Below are 27286 nucleotides of genomic sequence, written 5' to 3' on the forward strand. Positions count from 1 at the left end.
GTTACTGCCCTTGTGTATTCTTTTAAATTTTACATCAAGTATTTATTCTGAATTTCTGTCATCATTTACTCATTTCAGACTGTTCAGTATTAATTTATGTTTATGGAATCTTGAAAGCTCCTGTCTCCATTCATTATTATTTAATGAAAAAGAGTGGCCAAATTATTTATAATTTCTTACTGGATTAGAAAAGTCATGCAGGTTTTCAAGTTAACTAATACGAACAAAAAAAGTGGAATATTTGCATTATTGCAGTAAAGTCCCTAGACTGCGGAAACAATATGCGGATACTGCAATTCACAAAATTAAAAACACAATATCACAGAAATTTGAAACTAAACCTGAGGAGATTGAAAAGATTTTTAGGGAATATTATCAAACACTTTATTTACAAGATGTGACCATGAACAAGTGGTACATAAGGAATTTCCTTTATTCATTAGATTTACCTAGCATTGGGATGATACAGAACAAAACAATCACCAAAGAGATTTCACTAGAAGAACTAAATAAAGCGCTGGTAAAAATGAAGACTAATAAAACTGTGTGGTCATGGGTTTCCTGCGGAGTGGTACAGAAAATTTCGTGACAATCTAAACCCAATTTTATTAAGATCTTTTAACTGCACTGTAAAAAAAAAACTATTTTTTATTAAAAACTATGCTATTTTTTGGCTGCGCAGGGACAAATACTGTCAGGAAAAAAACATAGTTATACTGTAAAAAAACAGTAAGTTCTTATCCTATAATTACAGTTTATTACTGTTATTCTACACAAAAATCTCCTTATAATACAATGAAATCTTTGACTTTTAACATACTTTAATTGTTAAAATACAGTCATACACCTCTAAAACACAGAAAAATTATCTTTAAAGAATGATAAAAAAAAGTTTAAGTACAGATAATAACATGTATGTGTGTGTATGGGTATATATATATATATATATATATATATATATATATATATATATATATATATATATATATATATATATATATATACACTGTACAAAACAAAAAACGGTTATTTTCTGCTAAAAAAGAAACCAAGTTGATCAAGTTTTCAGCCTCATAAACTCTAATAAATCAATATTACTATTTCTGACCAATATTTTACCAGCAAAGCTTTGTTGCAGTAGAGCAGACCTTCTGAACTTGAAATACATTATTGGGGAGAGAGTTTTACCACACGCAGGCATCAAGAATCAGCATGTGAATCTCAACAATGGTGACATGCATGCTTCATGCCGCAATGCATGCTGGGAGCTAACGTAGTATTAAAATGAGTGCTCCCAGCATGCATTGTGGCATGAAGCATGTCACCATTGTTGAGATTCGTATGCTGATTCTAGATGTCATTCTAAAAAAAAGTGCCCACAATGTATTTAAAAATCAAAATTCAGAATGACTGATCTGCTGCAAAAAAAAAAAAAACTTTGGTGGTAAATATAACATCCCATTATTTAAAAAATTTTTTTTTAATCATGAATAAAGTAGTCAACTACTCCCCTTTATAAAGCTGTTCTCTAGATGTTCTCACTTGGTCGTTGGTTACAGCATTATTTGCAACAAATTATGTTTTTTGTTTAACACTGTTACAAACTCATACAATTTACTAAGACTCAAACTGCCCAACTAAAAGAAAACACTCATCACCAAAATGGTAATTTTCAATAAAATAGTCTACATATGAACCTGTTCATACATATACACACAGCAGCATTTGCAACTCGATTCGGAAACCCATAAAATGTACATGAATAATACATTAATTTCCTTTTTCCTATTTTTACAGAAACAAATCTGTAAAAATACAAAATTACATAATCAAACTTATATATAAGTATATATTACTTATAATATAAGGATCCCATACATGATACAGGATCCCAAATATATACAGGATCCCAAAGGACTGTAAAGTTTTGCTTCTTGGAAACATTACAGAAAGTGTGCGGAAGGAGGATCTTTATTTATCCAAGATTTTGTTATCTGCTGCCCGAAAGGCTATTACTAGACTCTGGCTCAAATCGATCATCCCAGATCAACAGCAATGGACAAATATAATTCAAAACATTTTCTTAATGGAAAAATTAACCTACACTATAAGGTTAAGAGAATCATCATTTAAGGAAAATGGAGAAAATGGACCCACTTTCTTGAGTCTGCATAACTGTTCCTCATTATATAACTATACACTGTGTGATGAGTCTGTGAGACTCTACGGATTGGGTTCTGGTAATTTTGCACAAGAGATGAAAGAAGTTATGCATATGTATGGTTTAATATTCAGTGTTTCCTAAGATCATAATTTGACTTATTTTTTTGTTTCAATTGTACTAGATACCTCCTTCTAGGCCTTAGTTGATTTGGTTTAATGTTGGATATATTTTTATTTTGTTGTTATTATAAAACTCCAATAAAGATGCAAGTTATAAAAAATAAAAAAGTCCCACTAGATTCAGTAATTTACAGTAGAGCATCAGAAGACGATGTCCATTATAAAATGATTTCAGAACTGTGAATAAAATTACATTTAATTCCATAAATTTCTGTCAAAAATGTTTCAATATGTTTAATGTTTTGAGTAATTGTAGTTATTTAGAGTATTATACAATACGTTGCATAAGTAGCCTAGATAATCAACTATCTTTGACACCAAATGTAAAATTATTTAAAATAAAAAATACAATTACCAATAATACCAATTACCAAAATAATAAAATATGTTAGTATAAAATGCATAACAAAATGGAAATTAAATGAATACTAAAGATGTTAGTATAAAATGCATAATATGGAAATTAAATTAATAATAAAAAACAAAATAATATAATATTTCTAAAGAAAGAAAAAAGATAACGTTAGGTGTTTGTTTGTGCTCTTGGCGCTGCCATTAATTGCTATTATAAACCCATCAAGCTCATTGAGAGAGTAGCTCTAAAAACGTCACCATTTGGCGTCAGGGTGAATCATGTCAAATTGTGGACACCCATTGTTTCCCTCCCCTAAACACCACCCTCCATCCCTCTATGTCCCAATGTTTTCGTCGTCACATCCCTCCTCGGTCCAAGAGGAATGTCGGGTCTGTATGATTTAAAAATAGCCCCATCTCATCTTCTGCCTGACACGCTGCTCCAGCGAGGCTCATAGTGGTGCGAGCAGCAGGAATGTGAAGATGGCTACAGATCTGGGAGAGCTATTGGTCCCGTACATGCCCACCATTAGAGTACCGAGGACAGGAGACAGGGTTTTCAAGAGCGAGTGCGCTTTTTCCTACGACTCTCCTGTGAGTATCATGTCAAATACTTAATGCATTAACAGCAAACAGCAACTGGCGTCCCACAAACACGTGAAAAGCTGCGTATAGCGCGCGAGAGAGATTGGGGATCCTCGGCCACCATTCTCCTGTTCAACTTATGTGACAGCCTTCAGAAAGACAAAAACACACGGGTGTTTACATCTTACAGCGTGACCAAGTTTCCCTCTTTCCGTTGGTGTTCAGATGTAGAGTGATAGCATAAACACTGCTGGTCTAAAAGCTGGTTTGTAGAGAGAATTTCTGTTCTCTGTTTTTAAAGGCGTGTCAAAGAAATAATGATTTCCACGTTCTTATGCATTCGGCATCCACATTGGACATCTAGGAGGGTTATTAGTTGAGCTCAGATAGTATAGTATGATATCTCCTGATATCAAGAGACACACGACTGATGTGTAAGCATGAAATATGTGAAAACTTGTATTTCCTAAATCTACACTAATAAGCAAGCAGTAAGCAGCCATGACCTATAAAATGAATCCAGGTCAATGAGTGTTGTTATATGTTCTCAAGTGTACCAGCTTTGTCCACAAATCATGTATAATAATAATACCATATATTTTGGCAATTGGTTATGGGAACTTTTACAAAAATGTGGATAAAGTGCACAACTAGCTCCCGGCTGTAAAATTTTTAAAGGTGACTCAGCTGTTTGGAGTTCATCAAGTCAGACTAAAAGACAGGTTATTTTTACACACTATCTGTTCAAGCTCGTGTGTCACCAGGAGCTAGTGACAGGTTTTTCAGTCTGGTGGCCCTAAACACCATAACCAACACACACCAGCCCTGGAACAGTGTTTTGATTCAGAATAAACTTGTTCTTTATTGCTACAAGACTTTTATATGTTTTTTTATTAACATTTAGAAGTAACAAAACACTGAAAATAACTTTAATAAATAACATAAATTACCATTATGCAATGATATAATTATGTCAATAATTTTAATAACCATAGGCACCACCAAAAGTGTCTGTATATCACAAAACAAGTCCAAAATGTTATTGCTATATGCCAGAATGAAGAACATATTATTACCATGTCGAACAACAGTACATATTGGAGCTTTGTTGTTATAGTGCAGTAACTTAAATCTTTAAGTAAAAAAAACTAATGTGAGTGTTTATTTTTTATTTTACTTTTATGTCCATATTTTGTATTTCTAATAATACATACCAGATATTTGGCATTAATATTCAGTGAAGCCCTAGATTGTAAATAGGATGCAGTTATTTTAGATCATGCTCTGCTATGTTGAAGTGTGTCCTCTTTTCATGGATATGCTCCTAAGTTGATGATGCTTATGTCTTTAAATGGTCTCCTTTAATTTCTAATAGCAGTTTTATTGTAAATATGAAGTTGTACAGTACACTTTGTCTTAGCTTAAATCTTGCTTCATCATTGTTTTAGGAATCGGAAGGAGGTCTATATGTGTGTTTAAACTCATTCCTGGGTTTTGGAAGAGAACACGTGGAGAGACATTACCGTAAAACTGGACAGAGTGTGTACATGCACTTAAAACGGCATGTGAAAGAGGTAAGAACAGTGACAACTTTATTTTCAAGCTTATTGTTGGATTGACGTCTTTGCAAATTTTATAGAAATAGTACAAGTGTGGTTGTACGTTTGATTCTGCACTCCAAAGGAACATACTGAATATGTCATACAAACATCACAAAGAAACAGGGCTGGACTGGTAATCTGGCATACCGGGCATTTGCCCGGTGGGCCGATGCACTTTGGGGCCGGTATAGTGTTTATAAAAAAAAATAAAAAAAAATAAATAAATAAATAAATTGTACCACTGGCAACAAGCAGCGACAGCGGCCCATTGGTTTGTCTTCTGAATTGACAAGCCGAAGCGCGAGAGACCTCCCCTCCATATTAGGCGCATTTTACTATTTATTTATGTAGTATTTGAGCACATGGAACTGCAAAAGGCGAATATCCGCACAGCGCAGCCGCTGCGTTTAAATACTGCTCTATGAATGGCACTTTGACTATTTTGTTTTATACAATCGTGTGATATGGAAACATTACAGTTCTGTGGTGAATCAGCTGAAAACAGCCGCGAGCATGTAGGCCTATTCATGACGAGGTAAAGTGGAAAATGGCAACACACACACAAACGTTTCACTTAAGCAGAACCACAACTTACTCTTCAGCTATTAACAGCGAAGAAATATGGTGTTTTGGAAGAAACATTTATTAAAAATGTTGCTATATTACATAAATTAATATTGCAGAATATAAAGCACTTTTATAGAGGCTATTTTCGTATTTTCTACAGGTGTTTACATTTTTTTTTACTTACAAATATAATAGTTTATTATATATGTTTTATATAGTTTTGGAAACCATATAGCCATATAATGAGGAGCACGGTTTGTACAGTCTGTTTTTTACCCTGTGACTGCCATGATCTTACATTTAAATGAAACTGGCCTACAGTTAAACTATACAGTCTATAAAACAGCTTTAAGTCTAGATCCCATGAATTAAGGACAAAGCTTTTCCTCTTTAAAAGTTTTATTAACTTTTTTTAATAGATTTAATTAAATGTAATACCCTCATGAAAGTTAGATATCAGTGTCTTACTGAAATGATGTGTTTACTCTTGAAAAATATGATTGTTCAACCCAGAAATGTGATCATTTACTCACCCTAATGTCATTCCAAACCTAAATGAATTTATTTCTGTGTAGCATAAAATAAAATAATTTGAGTCTGTTTTTTTGTTCATAAAATATACAAATGGTAGCCTAACCAAAATGGCTTGGTTGCCAACATTCTTCAAAACATCTTATTTTGTATTTCACAGAAGTCATACAGGTTTGGAACGACACGACAGTGAGTAAATGATGACAGCATTTAAAAGCAGTAAATTTACTTCACTGCATCCTAGCTCAAAATCATCAGTGCTTTACTGTCAAGGGCATTTCTGTGTGACAAAAAAAAGCAATATTAAGTTTATCTGCATTTGCAGCAAATTCGATAATATCTATCATTATTTGTCCTTGTCCTAGTTTTATTTATATACGCCAATTTAAGGCCCCAACCCCAGCAAAAATATTCACGGGGACCTCATGGGCCGGATGTGCTGGGTATGCCAGAGCCGAATTTTAGCCCCAGTCCAGCCCTGCAAAGAAATCAGAAGAGATAAAAGAATATATAAATCATTGGTTGAAGATGGAAACAGTTTCCTATCAGTATCTTTATGAATAACTTGCAGTGTTTTTTGGAATTTTGACCCCCCCATGCAAAGAGATTCAATGCTTCCAATGTAGCATTACTGTTAACATAACAGCATTAACATAAACTTAAGGTGCCGGTGAATTATATGTGAGGAGTGGAGGATATGCGGAACGTGAATGACAGGAGTTCTTATTTTTGCTTTTTTTGACTTATGAGCAGATTCTATGTGGATATACTTATTAGCATGGGCGTAGATTACGCGGGGGACGCGGGGGACGTGTCCCCCTCACTTTTAATAAAATGTATTTTCGTCCCCCGCACTTTTACTGGGTCTCACCGATCCTAGTCGACCCACTCCGAGCGGGATTCGAACCGGTGTTACCCTGTGCGGGGGCGGACAAGTTAACAGGGACGCTAACGACAGCCTTCTCTACACTCGCGATAGCGCGCTTCTTGAGGTCAGGGGCAAGTGTATTTACATAGAAACCAATGTGAATACATCAAGATTTAAATTCAGAGACTAAAAATTATCTATGCATGACCTGTAATTTTTTCCGAATCTTAATATGAGCAGGGCGCTCTCACAGAAAGTCCAAAAGTGGATTCGTAATACCCAGTCACGCTGGAGCTGCAGCTGAAGGAAAACAATCGTTATGAGTGATGAAACGTGACGACGACAATCAGACGAGTGCGACAATATATGCTTTATGTGTGTTTTTTAAGTCATCTCAATGTAGGCTATTTATTGACAATAAAGTATCATATGAATAATGCAGCTTTTTTAATGTTTAGTATTCTGCTCACCACGGCTGCATTTATGTAATCGAAAATAGTTAAAACAGTAATATTTTGAACATTATTACAAATTAAAACCGCTTTTTTTCCCTATGTGAATATATAGTAATTTATTCCTGTGATCAAAGCTGAATTTATCATTACTCCAGTCTTCAGTGTCACATGATCCGTCACTAATCATTCTCAGATGAGGATTTCATAATCAAGAAACATTTATGATTATTATCTGTGTTGAAAACAGTTCCCAAAATGTTGTGGAAATCATGATAGCCTACATGTTATTTCTCAGGATTCTTTAATGAATAGAAAGTTCAATGGACAGCATTTATTTGCATTTATTAAATAAATTATCTAATTTGTAATATTAAAAATATCACTTGTGATCAATGTAATGCATGTCTGATCAATAAAAGTATTAATTTCTCTCTTTTTTAATTTTACCACAAATGTTTAGAAAATTAAGCATCACCATGAGCAGCACAACTGATAATAATCCTAAATGTGTGTTGATCATCAGATCCTCATATGGGAATGATTAGTGAAGGATCACTGAAGACTGGAGTAATGATGATAAATTCAGCTTTGATCACAGGAATAAATTACATTTTACTATATATTCACATAGAGAACAGATGAGTTACATCAGAATATATATATATTTTTTTACATTGCATAAAATCTATGGAGTCTTAATGCAGAAGTGTTTGTAGTATATAAACCAATCATAAAATTGGCACAAAAAAAAGGAGAATAGGAGAATAATATTATAGATATTAATTATTGGTTATTGTTCAGCAGTGTATTTGATATCTTGCCCAATTAAAAGCAAGAGATGCGATAAATTATATTGGTCAAAAAAAAAAAAAAAAAAAAAATTGGTATTACGACATTTCTGTCCCCCTCACTTCTGAAAAGATGGCTACGCCCCTGCTTATTAGGCTACTGGGGCAACTGTAGTAGGACTGCAATTTACAATTGTTTTGATATTTAATATAGTATCTTCGATTTAATCGGATGGAAATTTTATATATTGAGATTGAATGCTGTCTGAACAGCTGTTTTGAGCAAGTGTATCGCATGTGTGATAACGTGCGAGTACTGCATTGAGTTCTTTTTCAAGGCTTACTGTGTTTAATACTGCTTTTTAACATCTAGCCCATCCCTTGTCTTTTTTTCTCATTTATGTATGTTTCTTAATTGCTTTAACGTGTCAATCATTTTAAGCAGTCCTGAGTGGATATATAAAGTTTGGCAAAGCAAGGTAGTACAGGTATATCATGCAAAACTACTATGGGGAAGGAGGAACACGGATTCACTCATCTAAACATATTACATTTATATTTCATTGTCCATTTGTTCTTTAACGTTACTGTACTTGCAAAATATACAATTACTTGTACCCCCAGTTTCACACACAAGGCTTAAGCTTAGTCCCAGACTAAAATGCATGTTTGAGCTATTTTAACTGCACTGATATATCTTAAAATACGTCAGTGCCATTGTTTTGTCTGAAGATGCACATCATTAATGTTTTCTCTAAGGCACGTTTATAAAAGCTAATGTCCTTATTGAACTAAGGCCTAATCCTGGCTTAAAATTGTCTGTGTCCTGTCTGTGAAACCAGGGTGTAATATTTTAAACTTGCATTTAATATCTAACTAGAAATATTTTAGAAAAAACATAGAAAGTAAATTATAATATTTTTTAGAATTTCCCATAGTAGCTCACTCTGCTACCGGTGCTGTTTACCACATGCTATTTATCAATGCAAATGCATTTTTCACAGCTATAAAGTGACTTGCGGATGTTATTCGTGTGCACAGATGCAGTTTATCTATAATCAGATTAGTAAACTCATATGTTTAGATTTTTCCTCTTATGATATGTGAAAATCCTCTAGCTTTAAGATCTGCCATCCCACACTACTTTCAAATAGTTAAAAAAATGTAATTTAGCAGAGATTGCTGACTTTTGGATTTAAGAAAAAAGCGCCAACATGGCAAAATATTTTTTTTAGGTGATAACTCAACGGGTCCTGAGAAATTTAAAAAAGCTTTTTTTTTTTTTTAAATGACATGTTTTAAAATGACATTTACAAGGAATCTGCTATACTGCTATTTTTAAAAAAAAATATATGATCAGTAAGTCATTGAGTTTAATATAATTAAGTCAGTTTAATATAATTTAAGCTGAAATGACGTGTACAATCAAATTGATTATACTTAAAAATGTATGGCAGCAAATTAACATGAAACAAAGTTTTTCTGTTGAAATAGGTGTTTGTTTCTTTTCACAGTGTATTCATAAATTCATAAAATGGTTTTGACATTGGTTTATAACTGATTAGCCCAGTATGCCATATTGTGCGAATCCTCTTACGAAATGTCATCAAGAAAAAGAACATTAAAATAACATCTGAGTATTTCTGTTTACAATAATTACAGTAAATATACATCATGTTAGATAAATTAACAACATGTTACATACACATAGTATAAATTAACTGTGCTGCATTGTTTAAAACACCATATCTATATTATTGTCACTAAATATGTACTAAATCCAGTATAATAATTTTGATTTTAGTATTATAGTATAATTTTAAATAATCACATACTAAGGTATTGTCTCATGTTTTGAATTGTTACAATGACAGTCTTTCCATATCGTAGCAGTTCTGTTGATTCCCAGCCTGCTCCTATTGACCTTATGATGATTGATCTGTTGGTCATTTAGAATAGGATTTGGTTTCACGTCTGGATCTGTCCAGAAACTGCTGGCCCCATTCTCGAAGTTCTTGTGTTTGCTGTTTTTACTTGAGATTACATAAATGTGTCAACTTTAACCGTTCAGTAATCTACTTTACTCCACAATCAATTGCTTTTAACCATTATGTGCTTTGTACAGAAAAATCATTCCCATCTCTAAAGCTTTCAGATTTGCAGAATTAAGATGTGATCAAATTTGTAGTAATATTTGTTGTTATATAGACAGTTTTGCAGTTAACATCACACTTAGCTTCATTATATTGTTTCCTGATGTTAATTACAGAAAGCCACAGGTGCTGCAGGGGGTGCCATACCAAGAAGAAGGAATGGGAAAGTATTTTTAGGTAAGTCTGTTTTGAAGTAAACGAAAAGAAGTCCCAGACACAAACCTCTATCTTCTTTTCAATACACCTTATAGTTTTATGTTTAGCAACCCCAGTCATTACTGGCTGGGGCTAAATTTAGCTTATTTATTTGTATGTGCAGTTAGTAACCATTCTAAATCTAAAGTGCCACATGCTTGCCCTGGCCTAATCTTCTTCTATGGAGGGTTGGTTTACAGTGGCCGGCTATGCCTGTCAGCTGCTGTGCCCTATCAACCCCCCAGGCTGACACACTTCTGCCATTGGAGGTGTGACGTAGCAGGTGGGGGACCTGCGTCCTCTTATTCTTATGCATCCAGTCAATTAAATGCCTGTTTGAGGGCAATACGTCAGAAAGGATGCCAGTCATTTTGTAAACCCACAATGACTGTTTAATTAAGGCTCATGTCTGGACTGTCACCAGTGGCTTGGAATGCAAACTGGTGCGATCAGGTGTTTTCATCTTGTAGCCTAATGCAGACAAAACTATAATGACATTCATACTCAACTAATTGAATTACTTTTTTATTCTTTTATAACGACCAAACTTGCCATTTGTATGACCTAATTTATAATTGAGAGACTAGGAAGAAATGTGTTCTCATATTGCAGGGCTATTTAAGCTATTTATTGCTAATAAAAAGTTTCAGTTTTTTGCAATTATTGATAGATTGCGGGATTTCTTTTTGTTTGTTTATTGAGATTTATGGATTTGGGTATCCTTCGTCCTACACACCTATCTATTAGCTACAGGTGTGCGATGGTAATTGTGCACTAAGGGCTATTTAAGCAAAAATCTATTTTAATAGGTTGTTAGAAACCTGAATAAAAAGACATAATGAGAGTCGCAGCCTCTAAAATACAGACTTTCTATATACATATACATTTTAACTTCATCTTAGTTTTAGGGGTTCAATCAAGGAATCTAAAGAAAATGTTTCATCAAAAAGCTGAAACACTCTTTTTTTTAAGAGAAGGATGAAATAAATATGAATAGAAAGCTATTTTGAGTGTGTACATTATGTGGAGTTTCATAATGTGTTTATTAATTAATTTTTAAAGCCCATCAGCTCTCAATTTAAAATGAACTCTTTCTGCTTCCCTTTCTGAAGATTTAGAGCTTAACCGTGATTTTAACGGAGATGATTATGAGTATGAAGATGAAGCCAAGCTTGTCATATTTCCAGACCACTTTGAGATCCCTTTACCAAATATTGAGGAGTTGCCCGCACTGGTTAGTGGGAGTGTGTGCTCATGCGCCCTGTGTGCCCTGCATGCCAAAGGCCTGATCTGCCATTTCATTTTCAGTGCTTGCTTGTCAAACACTTGCTTGTCATTACATTTTATTCTGTCAACAGATGAGCTTATACTTTATATACACACTGCTCATCCTTTTTATTGTGTGCAGTGATGTCATGTTGTGTTGCAGTAAAACAAGTTTTAGTTTTGGACTCTCACCTATGATGGCTTATTTTGTGATACACTAAACATTTTATTATTAAAACAAGTTTATTTTAAATTAGTTATTAATTATTTGGGGTTTAAATCACAATCATCAGCAATTCATACCTGAATACACAGCATGTGTTGTCTTTTTAATAATATTTTTGAAGTTTAGAGCGATATGAGTTTTCAGGGGTAGACACAAAAGTTCAAAAGGGTAGACACACGTTCAAAAGTTTGGGGTCAGTATGAGGATGCGCTAAATGTATCAAAAGTACCAGTGAAGACTTCAGCTATTTCAGGCAAATGTTTTTTATTCATCAAAGAATTCACTAAAATATAAAGCAGCACAACTGTTTTCAACATTATTAATAATAAGCACCAAATCAGATGAAGATTAGAATAAAGGAATACAGAAAATTCAGTTTTGTCATGCAGGATGTTAAAATATATTAAAATAGAAAGGAGTTCACAATAGTCATTTTAAATCAAAGGGTTTATTGAATTTTTTTTATTGACTGAAATAAGCCTTTGTGGGCATATGAAACATATTTCAAAAACCACAAAAAATCTTGCCGACCCCAAATCTTACCGATCACATTTTTGAGGACTAACTGGTGGATGTAATGGTCCATCAGTACACATGATGCAAGAAGGTTCATTTGTTAGAGTTTATGTTATACTATTTAGTTGTTCATACAATACATAAAGTAGCACACAAGTGAACACACATTTTTGTACTTGTAGACACTTGATATTGCATGGTGTGCATACTTACTCCTGCTTCCCTTATATTACCTAGAAAATAGTTGCATTATCTAACCTGACCAGGATTCAGATTTAGTTTAAGTGTTTTTAAATCAAATTAGTTGTAGTCTGCACCACTTTCCAGCTGGCTGTGGTCATTATATGCAATTTCATATTAAGCAATGGAACAGCTAAAGTATAATGTTCACATGCCCCTTTAACTTTCAGGTGACAATAGCCTGTGACGCCATCCTCAATGCACAATCTCCATACAAAAAGCAGGAGTCCGATTCATGGGAAGAGGAGATCCAAGAATCTAAACATGCCAGAAGCCTCAGACAGCAGGATAATGGGGTTCGAATTCCTCCCAGGTTGGTCACATGGAAGCCCAGAGTCATGAGGACTAGCACTCTAGAGTCTGCTGATGCTTACTTCAGGTCACCCTTGAACCTGATATGTCTGCTTTCTCTGCCAAGTGGAAACATATCAAAACAAGCTATTGATGTTTATATGTTTAGGATAGCTAGTAACGGTGTGTTCTGAAAGATAGTTTTTGTTTTAATGTTGCAATCATGTAAGAACATTTCCATTAGGATGGAAGATTGGTTCCAATGACAGAAATTACAGTACTAATACTGTCAAAATTCCCTGGGCAAGGTTTTTTTTTTTTAAAGTGGCCAATACCGATGCTGACAATCTGGAAAGCAGAGTGTATGATGGCTAATATAATGTGGTGTTTAATTCGCCAAATTGATTCAATTAACACTTGTTAACCATATTTGTCTAAAAAAAATTAAATATTCCCAAGGTTGTTTTTAGATTTTAGAACAGACGCAGTTTTTTTTTAGTATTATTTATATCTTATTTCCCTTTCGGCTGTTCCCTTCAGGGGTCACCACAGCGAATCATCTGCCTCCATCTAGTCCTGTCCCCTGCATCCTCTTCTCTCAGACTGACTACCTTCGTGTCCTACTTTATTATTTATATACTATTACAATATTTATTAATATATTAAATTACTTTTATATTTTTTTATATTGATGTAGGTTTCTGTAATTTTATGTGCTTCTGTCATTTTTCTATGTATTTAGCATACATTTATTTTCATTTATTAATTTTAGTACTTCAACTTAAAAGGAAATGTTGCTTTGGAAGTTTTTTTCTTAAATCTTACATCTAACATTTATATTTTATTATATTTCATCTTTATTTCAATTATAATTTTTTTTAAATAGTTTTAGAATTAGTATTAGTTTTTGTTTACAATAACAAGGGGAAAAAGGGGAAACTAACCCTTTTTTAATTCTACTATCAAAATTGCCAAATATCGGCAATTGATTGATCTAGCTAGCTGATATATTGATATGTTGGAAATGGTCTCATAATCAGAAACTTTCTTGGTGTACACAAATAGGTTACAGCAAATAGTCTGTGGATTATAGAGTAAAAGAGCCTCATAACTTTGAAGACACCTGCATCACCTGGACTGAAATATGAGGAGTTCCTCACCTGTTTATGTCTTCAATATGCTTTATGTTCTATTAGCGGCTGGAAGTGCGCCAAGTGTGAAATGAGAGAAAACCTGTGGCTAAACCTGACGGATGGCTCTGTCCTCTGTGGGAAATGGTTCTTTGATGGGAGCGGAGGAAACGGACATGCCCTTGAGCACTACAGAGAAACCAACTTCCCCCTGGCAGTTAAACTTAACACAATCACCCCAGATGGAGCAGGTTAGTGTCTCTCCATGACAGGTTTTTCATGTCACATATTCTTCCAGGAAATATGTTGGCTTGCATGTATGACACATAAAAATTGCTCAAACATAGTTTGGACAAAAACCAGATACAATTATTGTCCATAGAAGGTTTTATGGATGTTTCAGTTTCATTCTTTCTTTTGCAGATGTTTATTCCTTCGATGAAGAAGAAGCAGTGCTTGATCCTCACATATCAGAACATTTGCTACACTTTGGAATAGATATGCTGCAAATGCAAAGGGTATGTTTGTTTTTCATTCTCTTTTCATTTCTCTTTTCATTCAATTCAATATGAATGACTGACTAAATAAATAATTTTCTTAATAAATATCAATTATTTTTAATGGATACATGATAATACTGTACACTCACCTAAAGGATTATAAGGAACACCTGTTCAATTTCTCATTAATGCAATTATCTAATCAACCAATCACATGGCATTTGCTTCAATGCATTTAGGGGTGTGGTCCTGGACAAGAGAATCTCCTGAACTCCAAAATGAATGTCAGAATGGGAAAGAAAAGTGATTTAAGCAATTTTGAGTGTGGCATGGTTGTTGGTGCCAGACGGGCCGGTCTAAGTATTTCACAATCTGCTCAGTTACTGGGAATTTTCACGCACAACCATTTCTAGGGTTTATAAAGAAGGGTGTAAAAAGGAAAAAACATCCAGTATGCGGAAGTCCTGTAGGCGAAAATGTCTTGCTGATGCTAGAGGTTAGAGGAGAATGGGCCGATTCAATCTGATAGAAGAGCAACTTTGACTGAAATAACCACTCGTTACAACCGAGGTATGCAGCAAAGCATTTGTAAAGCCACAACAAGCACAACCTTGAGGTGGATGGGCTACAACAGCATAAGACCCCACCGGGTACCACTCATCTCCACTACAAATAGGAAAAAGAGGCTACAATTTACACAAGCTCACCAAAATTGGACAGTTGAAGACTGGTAAAATGTTGCCTGGTCTGATGAGCCTCGATTTCTGTTGAGACATTTAGACGGTAGAGTAAGAATTTGGCGTAAACAGAATGAGAACATGGATCCATCATGACTTGTTACCACTGTGCAGGCTTGTGGTGGTGGTGTAATGGTGTGGGGGATGTTTTGGCACACTTTAGGCCCCTTAGTGCCAATTGGGCACTGTTTAAATGCCTCGGCCTAACTGAGCATTGTGTCTGACCATGTCCATCCCTTTATGACCATCATGTACCCATCCTCTTGGCTTCTTCCAAGCAGGATAATGCACCGTCACAAAGCTCAAATCATTTCGAATTGGTTTCTTGAACATGACAATAAGTTCACTGTACTAAAATGGCCCCCACAGTCACCAGATTTCAACCCAGTAGAGCATCTTTTGGATGTGGTGGAATGGGACCTTCGTGCAAATCTCCATCAACTGCAAGATGCTATCCTATCAATATGGGCCAACATTTCTAAAGAATGCTTTCAGCACCTTGATAAATCAATGCCACGTAGAATTAAGGCAGTTCTGAAGGCTAAAGGGGGTCAAACACTATTAGTATGGTGTTCCTAATAATCCTTTAGGTGAGTGTTTATAGCTTACTATGGAGAAGGGAATCAATATATATGTGGGTCTGTGGCATTAAACCGGTTGAAAACCCCTGTTCTAAACAATGGCTAATTACTTAAGAAAAGACAAGCAACACTGCCTTCTTCCAACCTCCTCAAATGTCTATATCTATCCCTCTCAGACAGAGAATGGGCATCATACAGATAACCATGTACAGCTGCGTGTGAGTGACTGGGAAGTGATTCAGGAGGCTGGTCTAAAGCTAAAGCCTGTCTATGGCTCAGGATATACGGGCATCAAAAACCTAGGCAACAGCTGCTACTTGAGCACCACTATGCAAGTGCTTTTCAGTATTCCAGAGTTCCAGAGAGCGTGAGTACCTTAAAGACCTCATGGTCCAATGCATTCTACACACTTGTCTACATTCTCCTCCCATTGTCATTGGGTCGGTGGGGGAGAAAAAGAAACTGTGTTGAATACTATCACAATGTAGACATGTCATTTTCATGTAAGTATTTAGACTCCTAGTCTGTACCGTCTTACAGTTTGATTGCTGGTTTTTCTTCTATGTGATGATTTTGATTCAATGCCAGATTACTATAGCCAGGTTCTTTAACCAGTTAATTTAATATGCAGGTGTAACAGAGATAAATAATTGCTTTTCTTACCAATATTTATATTATAGGTATGTTGGGAACCTACAGAGAATATTTGACTACTCACCACTCGATCCAACTCAGGATTTCAACACACAGATGTAGGTGATTTTGTCATTGATTTTTAGGTCACACTTTAGATTAGAGTCCAATTCTCACTATTAACTGTGACTTTTGCTTAAATAAACTCCTAATTAATACTTTTTAATAGTTAGTAAGGTAGTTGTTAAGCTTGGGTTTTGGGTAGGATTAGGAATAGAATAAGGTCATGCAGAATAAGGCATTCATTTGTGCTTTATAAGTACTAATAAATTACCAGTATTCTAGTAATATGCATTATGCATGCTAATAAGCAACTAGTTCATCGTGAGAATTGGGACTTAAACTACCCGAATGTTAAAGGGTTAAGTTCATCAAAAATGAAAATTTTGTCATTAATTACTTACCCTCATGTTGTTCGACACCCGTAAGACCTCCGTTCATCTTCGGAACTGAAATGAAGATATTTTTGTTGAAATCTGTGGCTCAGAAAGGCCTTCGTTGACAGTTGACACCAATGTCATTTCCTCTCTCAAGAATCATAAAAGGCACTAAAGATGTCGTTACAAAGTCCATCTCACTACAGTGGCTCTACAATAATTTTATGACGCGCCGAAAATAGTTTTTGTATTATTGTAGTTTTTTTCATAATAGTTCGAAGCTTTGTTTTGAAATCAGCCCATCACTATATAAGTCGTTATTTAGTTTTTTTGCGCACAAACACTATTCTCGTCGCTTCATACAAATTATTGTAGAATCACTGTAGTGAGATGGGTTTTGTAACGACATCTTTAGTGCCTTTTATGGGTCTTGAGAGAGGAAATGACATTGGTGTCAATGAAGGCCTGTCTGAGCCATCAGATTTGAACGAAGATAAACAAAGGTCTTACGGGTGTCGAACGAAATGAGGGTAAGTAATTAATGACCGAATTTTCATTGTTGGGTAAACTAACCCTTTAATATCATGTTGAAATTCAAATAACTTCTAATTCTTGCATAATATAATGCAACATAATATAAATATCTTTACTACTGGCTGCAGGTGCATTGTTTGATATTTGATTGAAAGTTTAATATGGCAGCACATCTTTCTCGAAGTGTGTCATTTAGACATGGTATCTAAATTGGGATGCTTGTTTTCTTATTTTTCAAGGGCAAAACTTGGTCATGGACTTCTTTCAGGCCAGTACTCAAAACCTCCAATGAAATCAGAACTAATTGAACAGGTGATGAAAGAAGAATACAAGGTATTTGACCGGGTCTGTCTTGTTGATATTTGGCTCGATTAGATTTGCATAACTGTGCTTCAACTTACTGCAGTTGCAGTCCTTTGCATGCTGTTTTGCTATGGTTGCTAGAGCAATACCCATTTAAGACTTTAAGGTTCCCAACTTTAAGGTGCATTCATGCTGACAATTATTAGCAGTTACCAGAGGTCTTTACTTTGGCAATTTCAAGTGACAACAACAAAAATGATTGCACAACAAATCAGAGCAGAGTTTAATTTGATGCAAATCAGTTGAAACACAATGCGGCATCTACCAAAAGGAGTGCTGACATTGTGAATGTACCTTTGGTATGCTTGTACAGCTTGTTTAATTGTTTCTTTGAGAGGAGCCATAATATCAGATATGAACAATTTTATCTCAACAGTTTCTTTAGCTAAATTATTACTTTGGGTGTCCTCCTTTTTTGTATTTTTTTTGTATCGTTTTTGTTTATTCAATTAAATTGTAGTCATTTGGAAGTTGTACTGAATTTCTGCCGAATTGCAAATGTGGTTCCATAATAATATACTTCCTTTCTCAAAGAATGCACATACTGTTTATTTTAATTTCATGCTTTATGAAACGGGAAAGAAAATGCTGCATGCTATTTTCCTCAAGTACAGCTTTGTGGCCTTTTAAGTGCTGCAATCCAGCTTTCTTAATAGGATTTCTGATGGCATTTTAAAGGGCATTTGGTGACCCTGAGCCTAGATGTGTCATGTTGTTTTCCTCTGTAGCAGCAGCAAAGAGGGATTTCACTTAAGATGTTCAAAGCACTGGTCAGTAAAGGACATCCAGATTTTTCCTCAAACCGGCAACAAGATGCTCACGAATTCTTCCTGCACTTAATTAACCTGGTGGAGGTACGAATGTGCTTTTCTATCTTTCTATCTACTTTTGTGGAAATGTATTCCTACCTTGATTATCGTAATGTTGTGTATTACAAGGATAGTTCACCCAATAATGGAAAATTCTACATAATCACCTTCATGTCACTCCAAACCTATTTGACTTTCTTTTGCTCAAAGATGCTGATAAATTGCTTTCATTTTATGGAAAAAGAGCAGCATTTTTCTAGACTAATCCTTTTGTGTCGGGTTTGAAACGACAGAGGACATTAAATATGACAGAATTGTTGCTTTAAGGTCAAATATCTCTTTGAATCATCTTCATTTAGTAAAAAAGGATTTCAGAGAAACAAGGGTTTCTAGGATTTGGCCGGAATTTCCCCAGACGTGTTTGTAGAATTAGAGACTTGTCAGCAGGCTCTGGTTTCAGGAGACACATTGGACTGTACTCTCTACCCCTCTGCTGGCAGACACACACTTGAAGTGACTTTCTCAACTGAGTTAAAATTAGATACCCCTATCAGTTGCACAGATAATGCTTCCTGTTACCCTCCCCACTTGGTCTTTGTCCAGAATGCAAGCCATTGCCTTCCCTGACACTTTTCTGTGACTTAAAAACAAACAACAGTAGGAACAACGCTGTTAGACTTTTACAATGTGAGATATACTATGTAAGTCAACAAGAAACATTTCTAAACCCATTTTACAATTTACGAAGGGACACTTCTGAATTGAATGGATCATGCAAAATGGCTTCTATATGACAGGTGGTGGGAGGGGTTGGGTTGGAAAATATAAGTGCTTGTTGACCAGCTTAAAAGGAAAGTCAATTTGGAGGGTTAGCAAGTTATTAAGGAACATTCACACTGATAGCAGTTTGCTTTTGACCAGAACGATGCTGTGATATAAGCAACATCATCATCATCATTGGTGTTGTGACAAAGTTGCAAATACACTACTGTTGAAAATTTTGGGGTCAGTAAGATTTTAGATGTTTTTTTTTTAAAGAAGTCACTTTTAAAGGTGCAGTGTGTAGGATTTATGAGGATCTATTGACAAAAGTGCAATATACTACACATAACTATGTTTTCAGTGGTGTGTAAAGGCCGTACAAAATGTACTGTTATGTTTTTATTACCTTAGAATGAACCATTTCTATCTCCAAACACCGCGGGTCCCTTTACAGTAAAATCGCCATTTTGAATCTGTCATGTTTCTACAGTAGCCCTAAACTGACAAACTTCTCTATAGAGCGATAGTCACTCTTTGCTCTTGCCTACTACGTTTTTGCCCTGTGTCAGCCCCCATAGTTTCTCTATGTGCTTTGAAAGGGAGGGGTGAGTGGTAGGTTATTGCAATTCACAACCTCACCACTAGATGCTGCTAAAATTCAGGGGGGGGGGGGAAGATATAAATCCTCACATAAACCCATAATAATAATACATTTTATTTGTACCTGTCCTCTTCCTACCTGTATAACAACTTAACAAGTAGGAAATATACATAAATTGTTATCAGTTTGCACTGCATAAGTTATGAATTACCGTATTTTCCGGACTATAAGTCACACTTTTTTTCATAGTTTGGCTGGTTATAGTCAGGTGCGACTTGTATATCAAATTGAATTCATACTGACTGACAAAGAATAAACATATAGCCGCGAGAGGGCGCTCTATGCTGCTCCTGTAGCCGACCCCTGAAAAAAATAACTGAAAACAGAAAAAATCTCTTAACTGAAATATTAACTTAAAGACAACAACTTTAAACTTTAAGTCGGAAAGACTGAACACAAACAAAATACCCCATAAAGAAAATCTTATTCTGCAAAATACAAATTCGCTGAGAACGATTCACACAGCGTTCGTCTCGCGCGGCTGAGCCTCTCCCGGCAGAGAGTTCAAGCGTCTGTGGACTCGTTCCTTCAGCTCTGACCATCTTGCTTACAGTCTGCGATTAGCTTTCTTAGTTTTCTTCATTACAGTTAAAGTAACCTCTGCTTTTCACCAGTCCCTCACAAGTTTCTCACTCACTTCAAACTTTCTTCTGGTCGCTTATGCACAGTGAGCGGGCGCGAGCGAGTGCATGCAAACGGGTGCATGCATGCGCGGCGCGCGCGGCTCCCACTCTGCTTCTGCCCTAATGCGACTTATGGTCCAGTGCGACTTGTATATGTTTTTTTCCTCTTCATGATGCATTGTTTTGACTGATACAACTTATACTCCGGAGCGACTTGTAGTCTGGAAAATACGGTATATGTAGATTAATCCTTATTAAAGGTACTGAAGTTATTTACTCAAGAGCAGAGCATATTTAGTGAGCAATTACTTTTGTTCTTTACATTGTCATTATAAGTGATTACTGTCACTTTAAAAGATCTTCAGCTGTTGCACATGTTGAAGTCGCAGTTACAAAACGTACAAAACGCGTGACTGTCCCCCACCTGCTCCTCTTCAGAAAATTAAACTCGCTGTCCCATTGATCAAGGTATTTACACAAGGGTTTGGGTTTTTTGGCAAGGGTGCCTTCCGTCTCTATCATTAGTTATGTCCATCATCCGTCTCTGTTTTGTTTTTTCCCCGCGTTGTCACTCGTCATCTGACCTCACACACTAACCTCGTGACAATGCCCACCTATAGTGTAGGCCATAGACATCATGATGTCTATGGTGTAGGCTACTGCAGATGGCAGTTATCGGGAGGCTAGTTACAGAGCTCAGATTGGAAATGTTTTTGTTTTTTTTACTCCGGTATTATTATTTTTTAATAACACATGTTAAAATCCAGGAGATTTACAGGAAAATACGAATAAGGGAGGATGGCGGGAAAGAAGGGTAAAATATGGGACCTTCCCGGCTAAAACAGGATACTTGACAGGTATGCCTGGTTCACACAGGAGTTTTAAAATCCTATCCAATTGTAAAATCTGGTTGCAGCACACACTTCAGGAGAATCTTTGCAGATTTTCTTCCCTCAAATCTTAAACATGCTCACATGCTCATGCCGTATTAAACATGCTCACACTACATGATTTGAAAATCGTGGAGCATCACACACTACAAAATATCATTAAGATTATCGTGCCAGAGGAAGTGAACGTTCAGACGACTGACATTTATTGTTTTCTTAAGTATTCGTAAGTATTTTAGGCGAATCCTGCACGAGCGCTGTCACACTAGTGTGCTAGAATGTTTATCGTTATAATGTTTACTGCTGCTTAGTTCAAAAGCGATCGTCACCTGTTACAGTGTAATAGAGTTGTGCTGTCAAATGAAAAGCAAAAAATGCTGATATTCATTCTATCTCTCTCTCTCTCTCTCTCTCTCTCTCTCTCTCTCTCTCTCTCTCTCTCTGTTTTCTATTTTAAAATGTAATTTATTCTTGGGATGGTAAAGCAGCATTTTCAGCATCATTACTCTTGTGTCATGATGATCCTTCAGAAATCATTCTAATATGCTGTAATATTAATTCCCTAACCTCAAACTTTTAACCGGTTGTGTTCCAGCAACCAAGGCTAATGTCTGTGGACATTTTAATATTTGAACTATCATGAATCTTTTACAATTGAGATAGAAAACTGTATTATGAAAATTAAAAGGGTCAATTTTGATTTGATGTCGTTGTTTACACAAACATATAAAGCTTGATTTGTCTCTCTTTTGTTTGGTTTTAAAGTGATACAACTTATCAAGACCTAATCGTTGCTGACGTTTGCTTTGGTCCTGGCAGTGCACATAAACCAAGAGGGTCAACCTCATAAAACCAAGACAGAGCTATAGTCCCTTGAAATGTTTAGTGCTGCTTCAGAATGTCGACTGGTTTATTTGTAGCTGCCCTCAGCTGTGCCTTGTGTGAAATAGCATTGGGCCTATGAACAGTGAGGGGGACCTTACAGTGCGTTTCTACCTCCTCAGCAGGTTTGTTCTCTGCTCAGTGGTCTCTGGTATCCCAGACTTGATAGAGGAGGGCTGGTATATTTTTGTATGGCCTCAAAATAGCGAAACTTCTGTAGGATGACCTCGTTGATCTTAATTATGGACTAACTCTGTACTGTCCCTAAAGATACCTGAATTTAAATAGAAAGTCAATTTGGTACGCATTCGGTTTGAAGAGCTATTAATCTATTAAATGTCTGCTCGGTGATGTCAAATAATTCCATAATTATTCAATGCTCTCCATCTTTAAAAGTTCTCAGTGCTGCAACAGAACTTCTGTTTATGGCAGATTTCTGTCATAATTTGTGTTTGGAAAATGAACTATGAAGGTCGATTATGGATTTGGAACAACATGAGGGTGAGGAATTAATGACGGAAGTAAATGTTTTGGGTGAACTAACCGTTTAAGTCTCCTTAACTACTATGTACTAACATTTGACTGAATCATTTGATACAATGCACCTGTTGTGGACATACATCTTTTTACATTCTACTTATACCTGCTTGTAATTACAGCTGTAATTAATGTCTTTAATTAAATCTTTAATTACACTGTTGATCCTTCCTTTACCCCTTTACCCACTCTTAAACCTAACCAAACCTGTCCCTAACCTTACATGTGTCCCACCTCGATTGCATCAAAAGTATTTTGCATCAACACAATAAGTACACTGTACCTAACATTTAAGTGAATAGTAGTTCAATACCGCCTAATATGAAGTGTGACCAAACTTTTTATGTTCTTTTGCCTTTAACGGACCTAAAAAAGTAGACAGGAAAGTTAAGGAGAAAAGGTGAATAAGAACAGGCCAGATTCAAACCTGTGTTTCCATGGGCACAACTGCTCTTTTAACGTGTAGTGCTACCCACTGTGCCATGGCTTGAATAGAAGAAAACTTTCTATAGTCTATATTGTGTTTTGCCATTTCCAGAGGAACAATTCAGGCTCAGAGAACCCCAGCGATGTGTTTCGCTTCATAGTTGAGGAGCGAGTGCAGTGCTGTCAGACACAGAAGGTGCGGTACATGCAGCGAGTGGACTACCTTATGCAGCTTCCTGCCCCCCTGGAGGCTGCCAGCAACAGAGGTAATGCCTTCTACAACTGATTTGAACATGGCTCCTGTATTACATAAAATGTAACTGTGCAGTTATTACTTTAAAGTGCTATTTATACCTGATCTGACTATAATTTTTATAAAAATTATAAAAGCTATTAAATTATAGGTGATTCATTAATAATAATTGTGTGTATATATATTTATATTATTGTTTTAAATAAAAATGTATTTGTTTTTAAGTTTATTGTCATTATATGAATCCAATGTGCAGTTAGACATATTTGTGTTTCAATTGCATGTGTTTTTGTCGTCTGTACAGAAGAGCTAATAGCATATGAGAGTAAGCGGAAGGAAGCTGAGGAGAACATGCGGCCCCCTCCAGAGTCAGTGAGAGCTCGAATCCCCTTCACTGCCTGTCTGCAAGCCTTCACTGAACCTGAGAATGTTCCAGACTTCTGGAGCTCTGCGCTGCAAGCCAAGTCAGCCGGAGTGAAGTAAGCAATGACTTGCAAAACATTCAGCAAAATTTTGAAGAGTATCTAAATTTAGATTTAGTATGTTACTTAATTGTAATATACACGATTATTCTCTTAATTTTATATTATAGATAGATAGATAGATAGATAGATAGATAGATAGATAGATAGATAGATAGATAGATAGATAGATAGATAGATAGATAGATAGATAGATAGATAGATAGATAGATAGATAGATAGATAGATAGATAGATAGATAGATAGCAAAAGTCGCTAAACGTTCTGTCAACGATATTGAGTGAATGCTCTTTGTACATGGTATACGTTCATCAGATACTTCCGCTTCAATCCGGGTTGGCAAAAACTGGCAAATGCCCCTTCCCTTTTCTAGCAAAAACCTTTAAGAACCAATCAGTAGATTAAAATCGAATCATATGATTTTAAGCGTTTATTCTGTTTAAAGAGATTTTTAACTAAACAAGATGTTTAAAAGTTTAGTAGAAGTGTATACTACAAATGTACATTTATGAATGGATTGCTGAGATTTGACTAATATCAATTTAATGTTTACTGACTTGATACATTTCTTAATGCACTTAACATTACACTTTTCATAGTTATTTATTTTTTGGATACATCATACTTTTAGATTTATTTTTTTATATATATATTTTAATATTGTATATAGGTTATATTATATTTTAGATATGTTATTATATATTTATGGCATAGTGTATGGTATTGTAATTATTGTATACACGTTAAAAACCTCTGCTCTATAAGACTGTATCTCTCTCTCTCTCTTTCCTCAGGACTTCTCGTTTCGCATCTTTCCCCGAGTACATGGTTGTGCAGATTAAGAAGTTCACATTTGGTGTAGACTGGGTGCCCAAAAAGTTAGGTGTGTAAATTTAAGTAGTCTTGATTTGATGTTGTATTTTGATTTCACATTGTTGTAGTTAAAGTAACACATTGCTGGCCAAAGCATGTACAAAATGTTGAATCATTTCATTTTTAATCCATCTAGCCTGTCAAAGCAGGTTTATTAATGTCATGTTCTTGTTTGTCATCTGTGTCTGCCTATCACATGCTCTCTTGTGCAATTCAGACCATCACATGCCGTGAATGTTGAGCAATGCATCGTGATTGCTTCCATCAAAAGACTATTAGATTTCAAGGTGTAATGTTTACTCAGTAGAGGCTTTTCCCTTGTCCAGCAGAGGGTACTGTGACACTGTTTTTCTATATGGGAAATTTTTGGTATCAGAAAGGATCTGTGGTGGAGCAAAATGTTGGCAAGGTTTTTGTAAAGGAATAATGCCCATGTCTGTTCTGAGTGTATCAACATATAGTACATATATTTTTGTCATATATATGATTTCCTTAAAAAATTTTTTTATGTGTTACAGATATTTCTGTAGATGTACCTGATTTCCTGGACTTGAATCGCCTCCGGGCTACAGGGCTTCAGACAGGAGAAGAGGAACTGCCTGACCTTACACCTCCCATTGTCATTCCTGAAGACACCAGAGGTGAGAATCTTTACTACCATTCTAAATATATATGTATTCTATATTCAAGAATCCTGAAAGATGGATCTCAAAAATAAGCAGCACAACTGATAATATGTTTCTTGAGCATCAACTCGGCCTATTAGAATGATTTCATGATTATCGTGACACTGAAGATAGGAGTAATGATGCTGAAAATTAAGCCATCACAGGAATAAATTACTTAAATATTAATTTTATTAAATTAAAATATATCAAAATTGAAAAAAGTTACATTCATTTTTTGGTTTTAAATATTTAGCAAGTGTGATATATATAAAATGCATGCTTGAAATTGCACAATTGCTCATTATTCCCTTTTGCGCTGTACTAAGTCTTGTTTTTGCATTCAGACATTTCAACAAACAACTCTTTGGAATGTAAGTACCACTTATAAGATGACTTCCTTACATATTTTAATTATACACGGTACACATGCACTACAAAAATACTTATTCCATTAACAATTTTAAAAGTTTGAATAAACTGCTTTAATTGACCTCACATATAATCTGTATATGAATTGTTAGTTGTGGGATGTTGTTGATTTGAAGTAACCATTTTCTTTACCTGTTCCTTAGCTCCAGAAATAGATGAGTCATCCGTGATGCAACTGGCAGAGATGGGTTTCCCTCTGGAAGCCTGTCGAAAGGCAGTGTACTACACTGGGAATATGGGGGCAGAGATGGCCTTTAACTGGATAATAGCACACATGGAAGAGCCAGGTAGGACCTCGTATCTTGACTGAACTGACACATTTTGAACAAAGGCATAGCCTTTGTGTCCTTTGGTTGTTCCATATAAAAGCATTACTTAAAATAATAATAATATATATTTAAATTACATAAATACGAATGAAAAATTATGTACATTTGTTGTGGCCTAAAACTTGCAGCTGAGTATTAAAAGTATAAGATCTTATTTGTTCTAATGGCTCTGGTCACAGTCACAGTCTAGTAATCAAAGGGAAAACACTACCGTGTCTGCCATTTTAGCTCCATTGGCTAAAAGGTTAAATAAAAGTCTAATTGAGCAGAAGACAGTATCACCTAATTATATGTTGCCTTGAAAGGAACACCTTCATTGTAGACATTTTAGACATTTAACTCAAATGAAATTGCTGTCATTTGCATATGTATCATCCAGTTGACATTATTTTAAAGAACTCCAGTTTCACAGTAATATTTACTAAGATTCAAATGGTTTTACTTTAGACCTCATTGGAAATCAAATTGAGAATCAATTTAGTATTGACATTTTTTATGATTCAAAGGCTATTTTCACATTCAAATATTAAATATTAAAAATAAAGTTAATAATATAATATGGAGAGCGTATAGGCCCAACAATATTCAAAATCGGTATAAACAGTGTCACTTGTAGTGTCAGATGCCTTAATCAAGGAAAGGGAAAATGCAGGAGAAACAGAATCACAACTACACTTAATACTAACTATACCGGACAGGGAATTAACAGGAACTGATGGCTTATGCTGTGGTCCAGGCAGGTTTTTGAGCTTTTAATTTACGACTCAC

The 27286-nt window shown here is 35.4% G+C and overlaps 1 protein-coding gene across 3 annotated transcripts in view; it reads left to right on the plus strand.

Annotated features, from left to right (window-relative positions):
* Positions 1–3011: 3011 nt before the first annotated feature.
* Positions 3012–27286, plus strand: part of usp13 (ubiquitin specific peptidase 13) — a 38483-nt gene continuing 14208 nt past the window's right edge. The window contains exons 1-17 of one of the 3 annotated variants that reach the window (XM_067459695.1): positions 3012–3291; positions 4731–4856; positions 10362–10422; positions 11553–11674; positions 12859–13001; positions 14176–14360; positions 14533–14627; positions 16104–16294; positions 16608–16679; positions 17771–17864; positions 18623–18748; positions 23597–23750; positions 24042–24216; positions 25014–25102; positions 25611–25733; positions 26105–26131; positions 26333–26476. In XM_067459695.1, the coding sequence (XP_067315796.1) occupies positions 3181–3291; positions 4731–4856; positions 10362–10422; positions 11553–11674; positions 12859–13001; positions 14176–14360; positions 14533–14627; positions 16104–16294; positions 16608–16679; positions 17771–17864; positions 18623–18748; positions 23597–23750; positions 24042–24216; positions 25014–25102; positions 25611–25733; positions 26105–26131; positions 26333–26476 (2038 nt within the window). In that variant the 5' untranslated portion in view covers positions 3012–3180. The remainder of the gene's footprint in view (positions 3292–4730; positions 4857–10361; positions 10423–11552; positions 11675–12858; positions 13002–14175; positions 14361–14532; positions 14628–16103; positions 16295–16607; positions 16680–17770; positions 17865–18622; positions 18749–23596; positions 23751–24041; positions 24217–25013; positions 25103–25610; positions 25734–26104; positions 26132–26332; positions 26477–27286) is intronic. The other 2 variants (XM_067459696.1, XM_067459697.1) reach the window with 2 other exon arrangements.

This window comes from Pseudorasbora parva, chromosome 12 (assembly GCF_024679245.1).
Source record: "Pseudorasbora parva isolate DD20220531a chromosome 12, ASM2467924v1, whole genome shotgun sequence".
NCBI classification, from domain to species: Eukaryota; Metazoa; Chordata; class Actinopteri; order Cypriniformes; family Gobionidae; genus Pseudorasbora; species Pseudorasbora parva.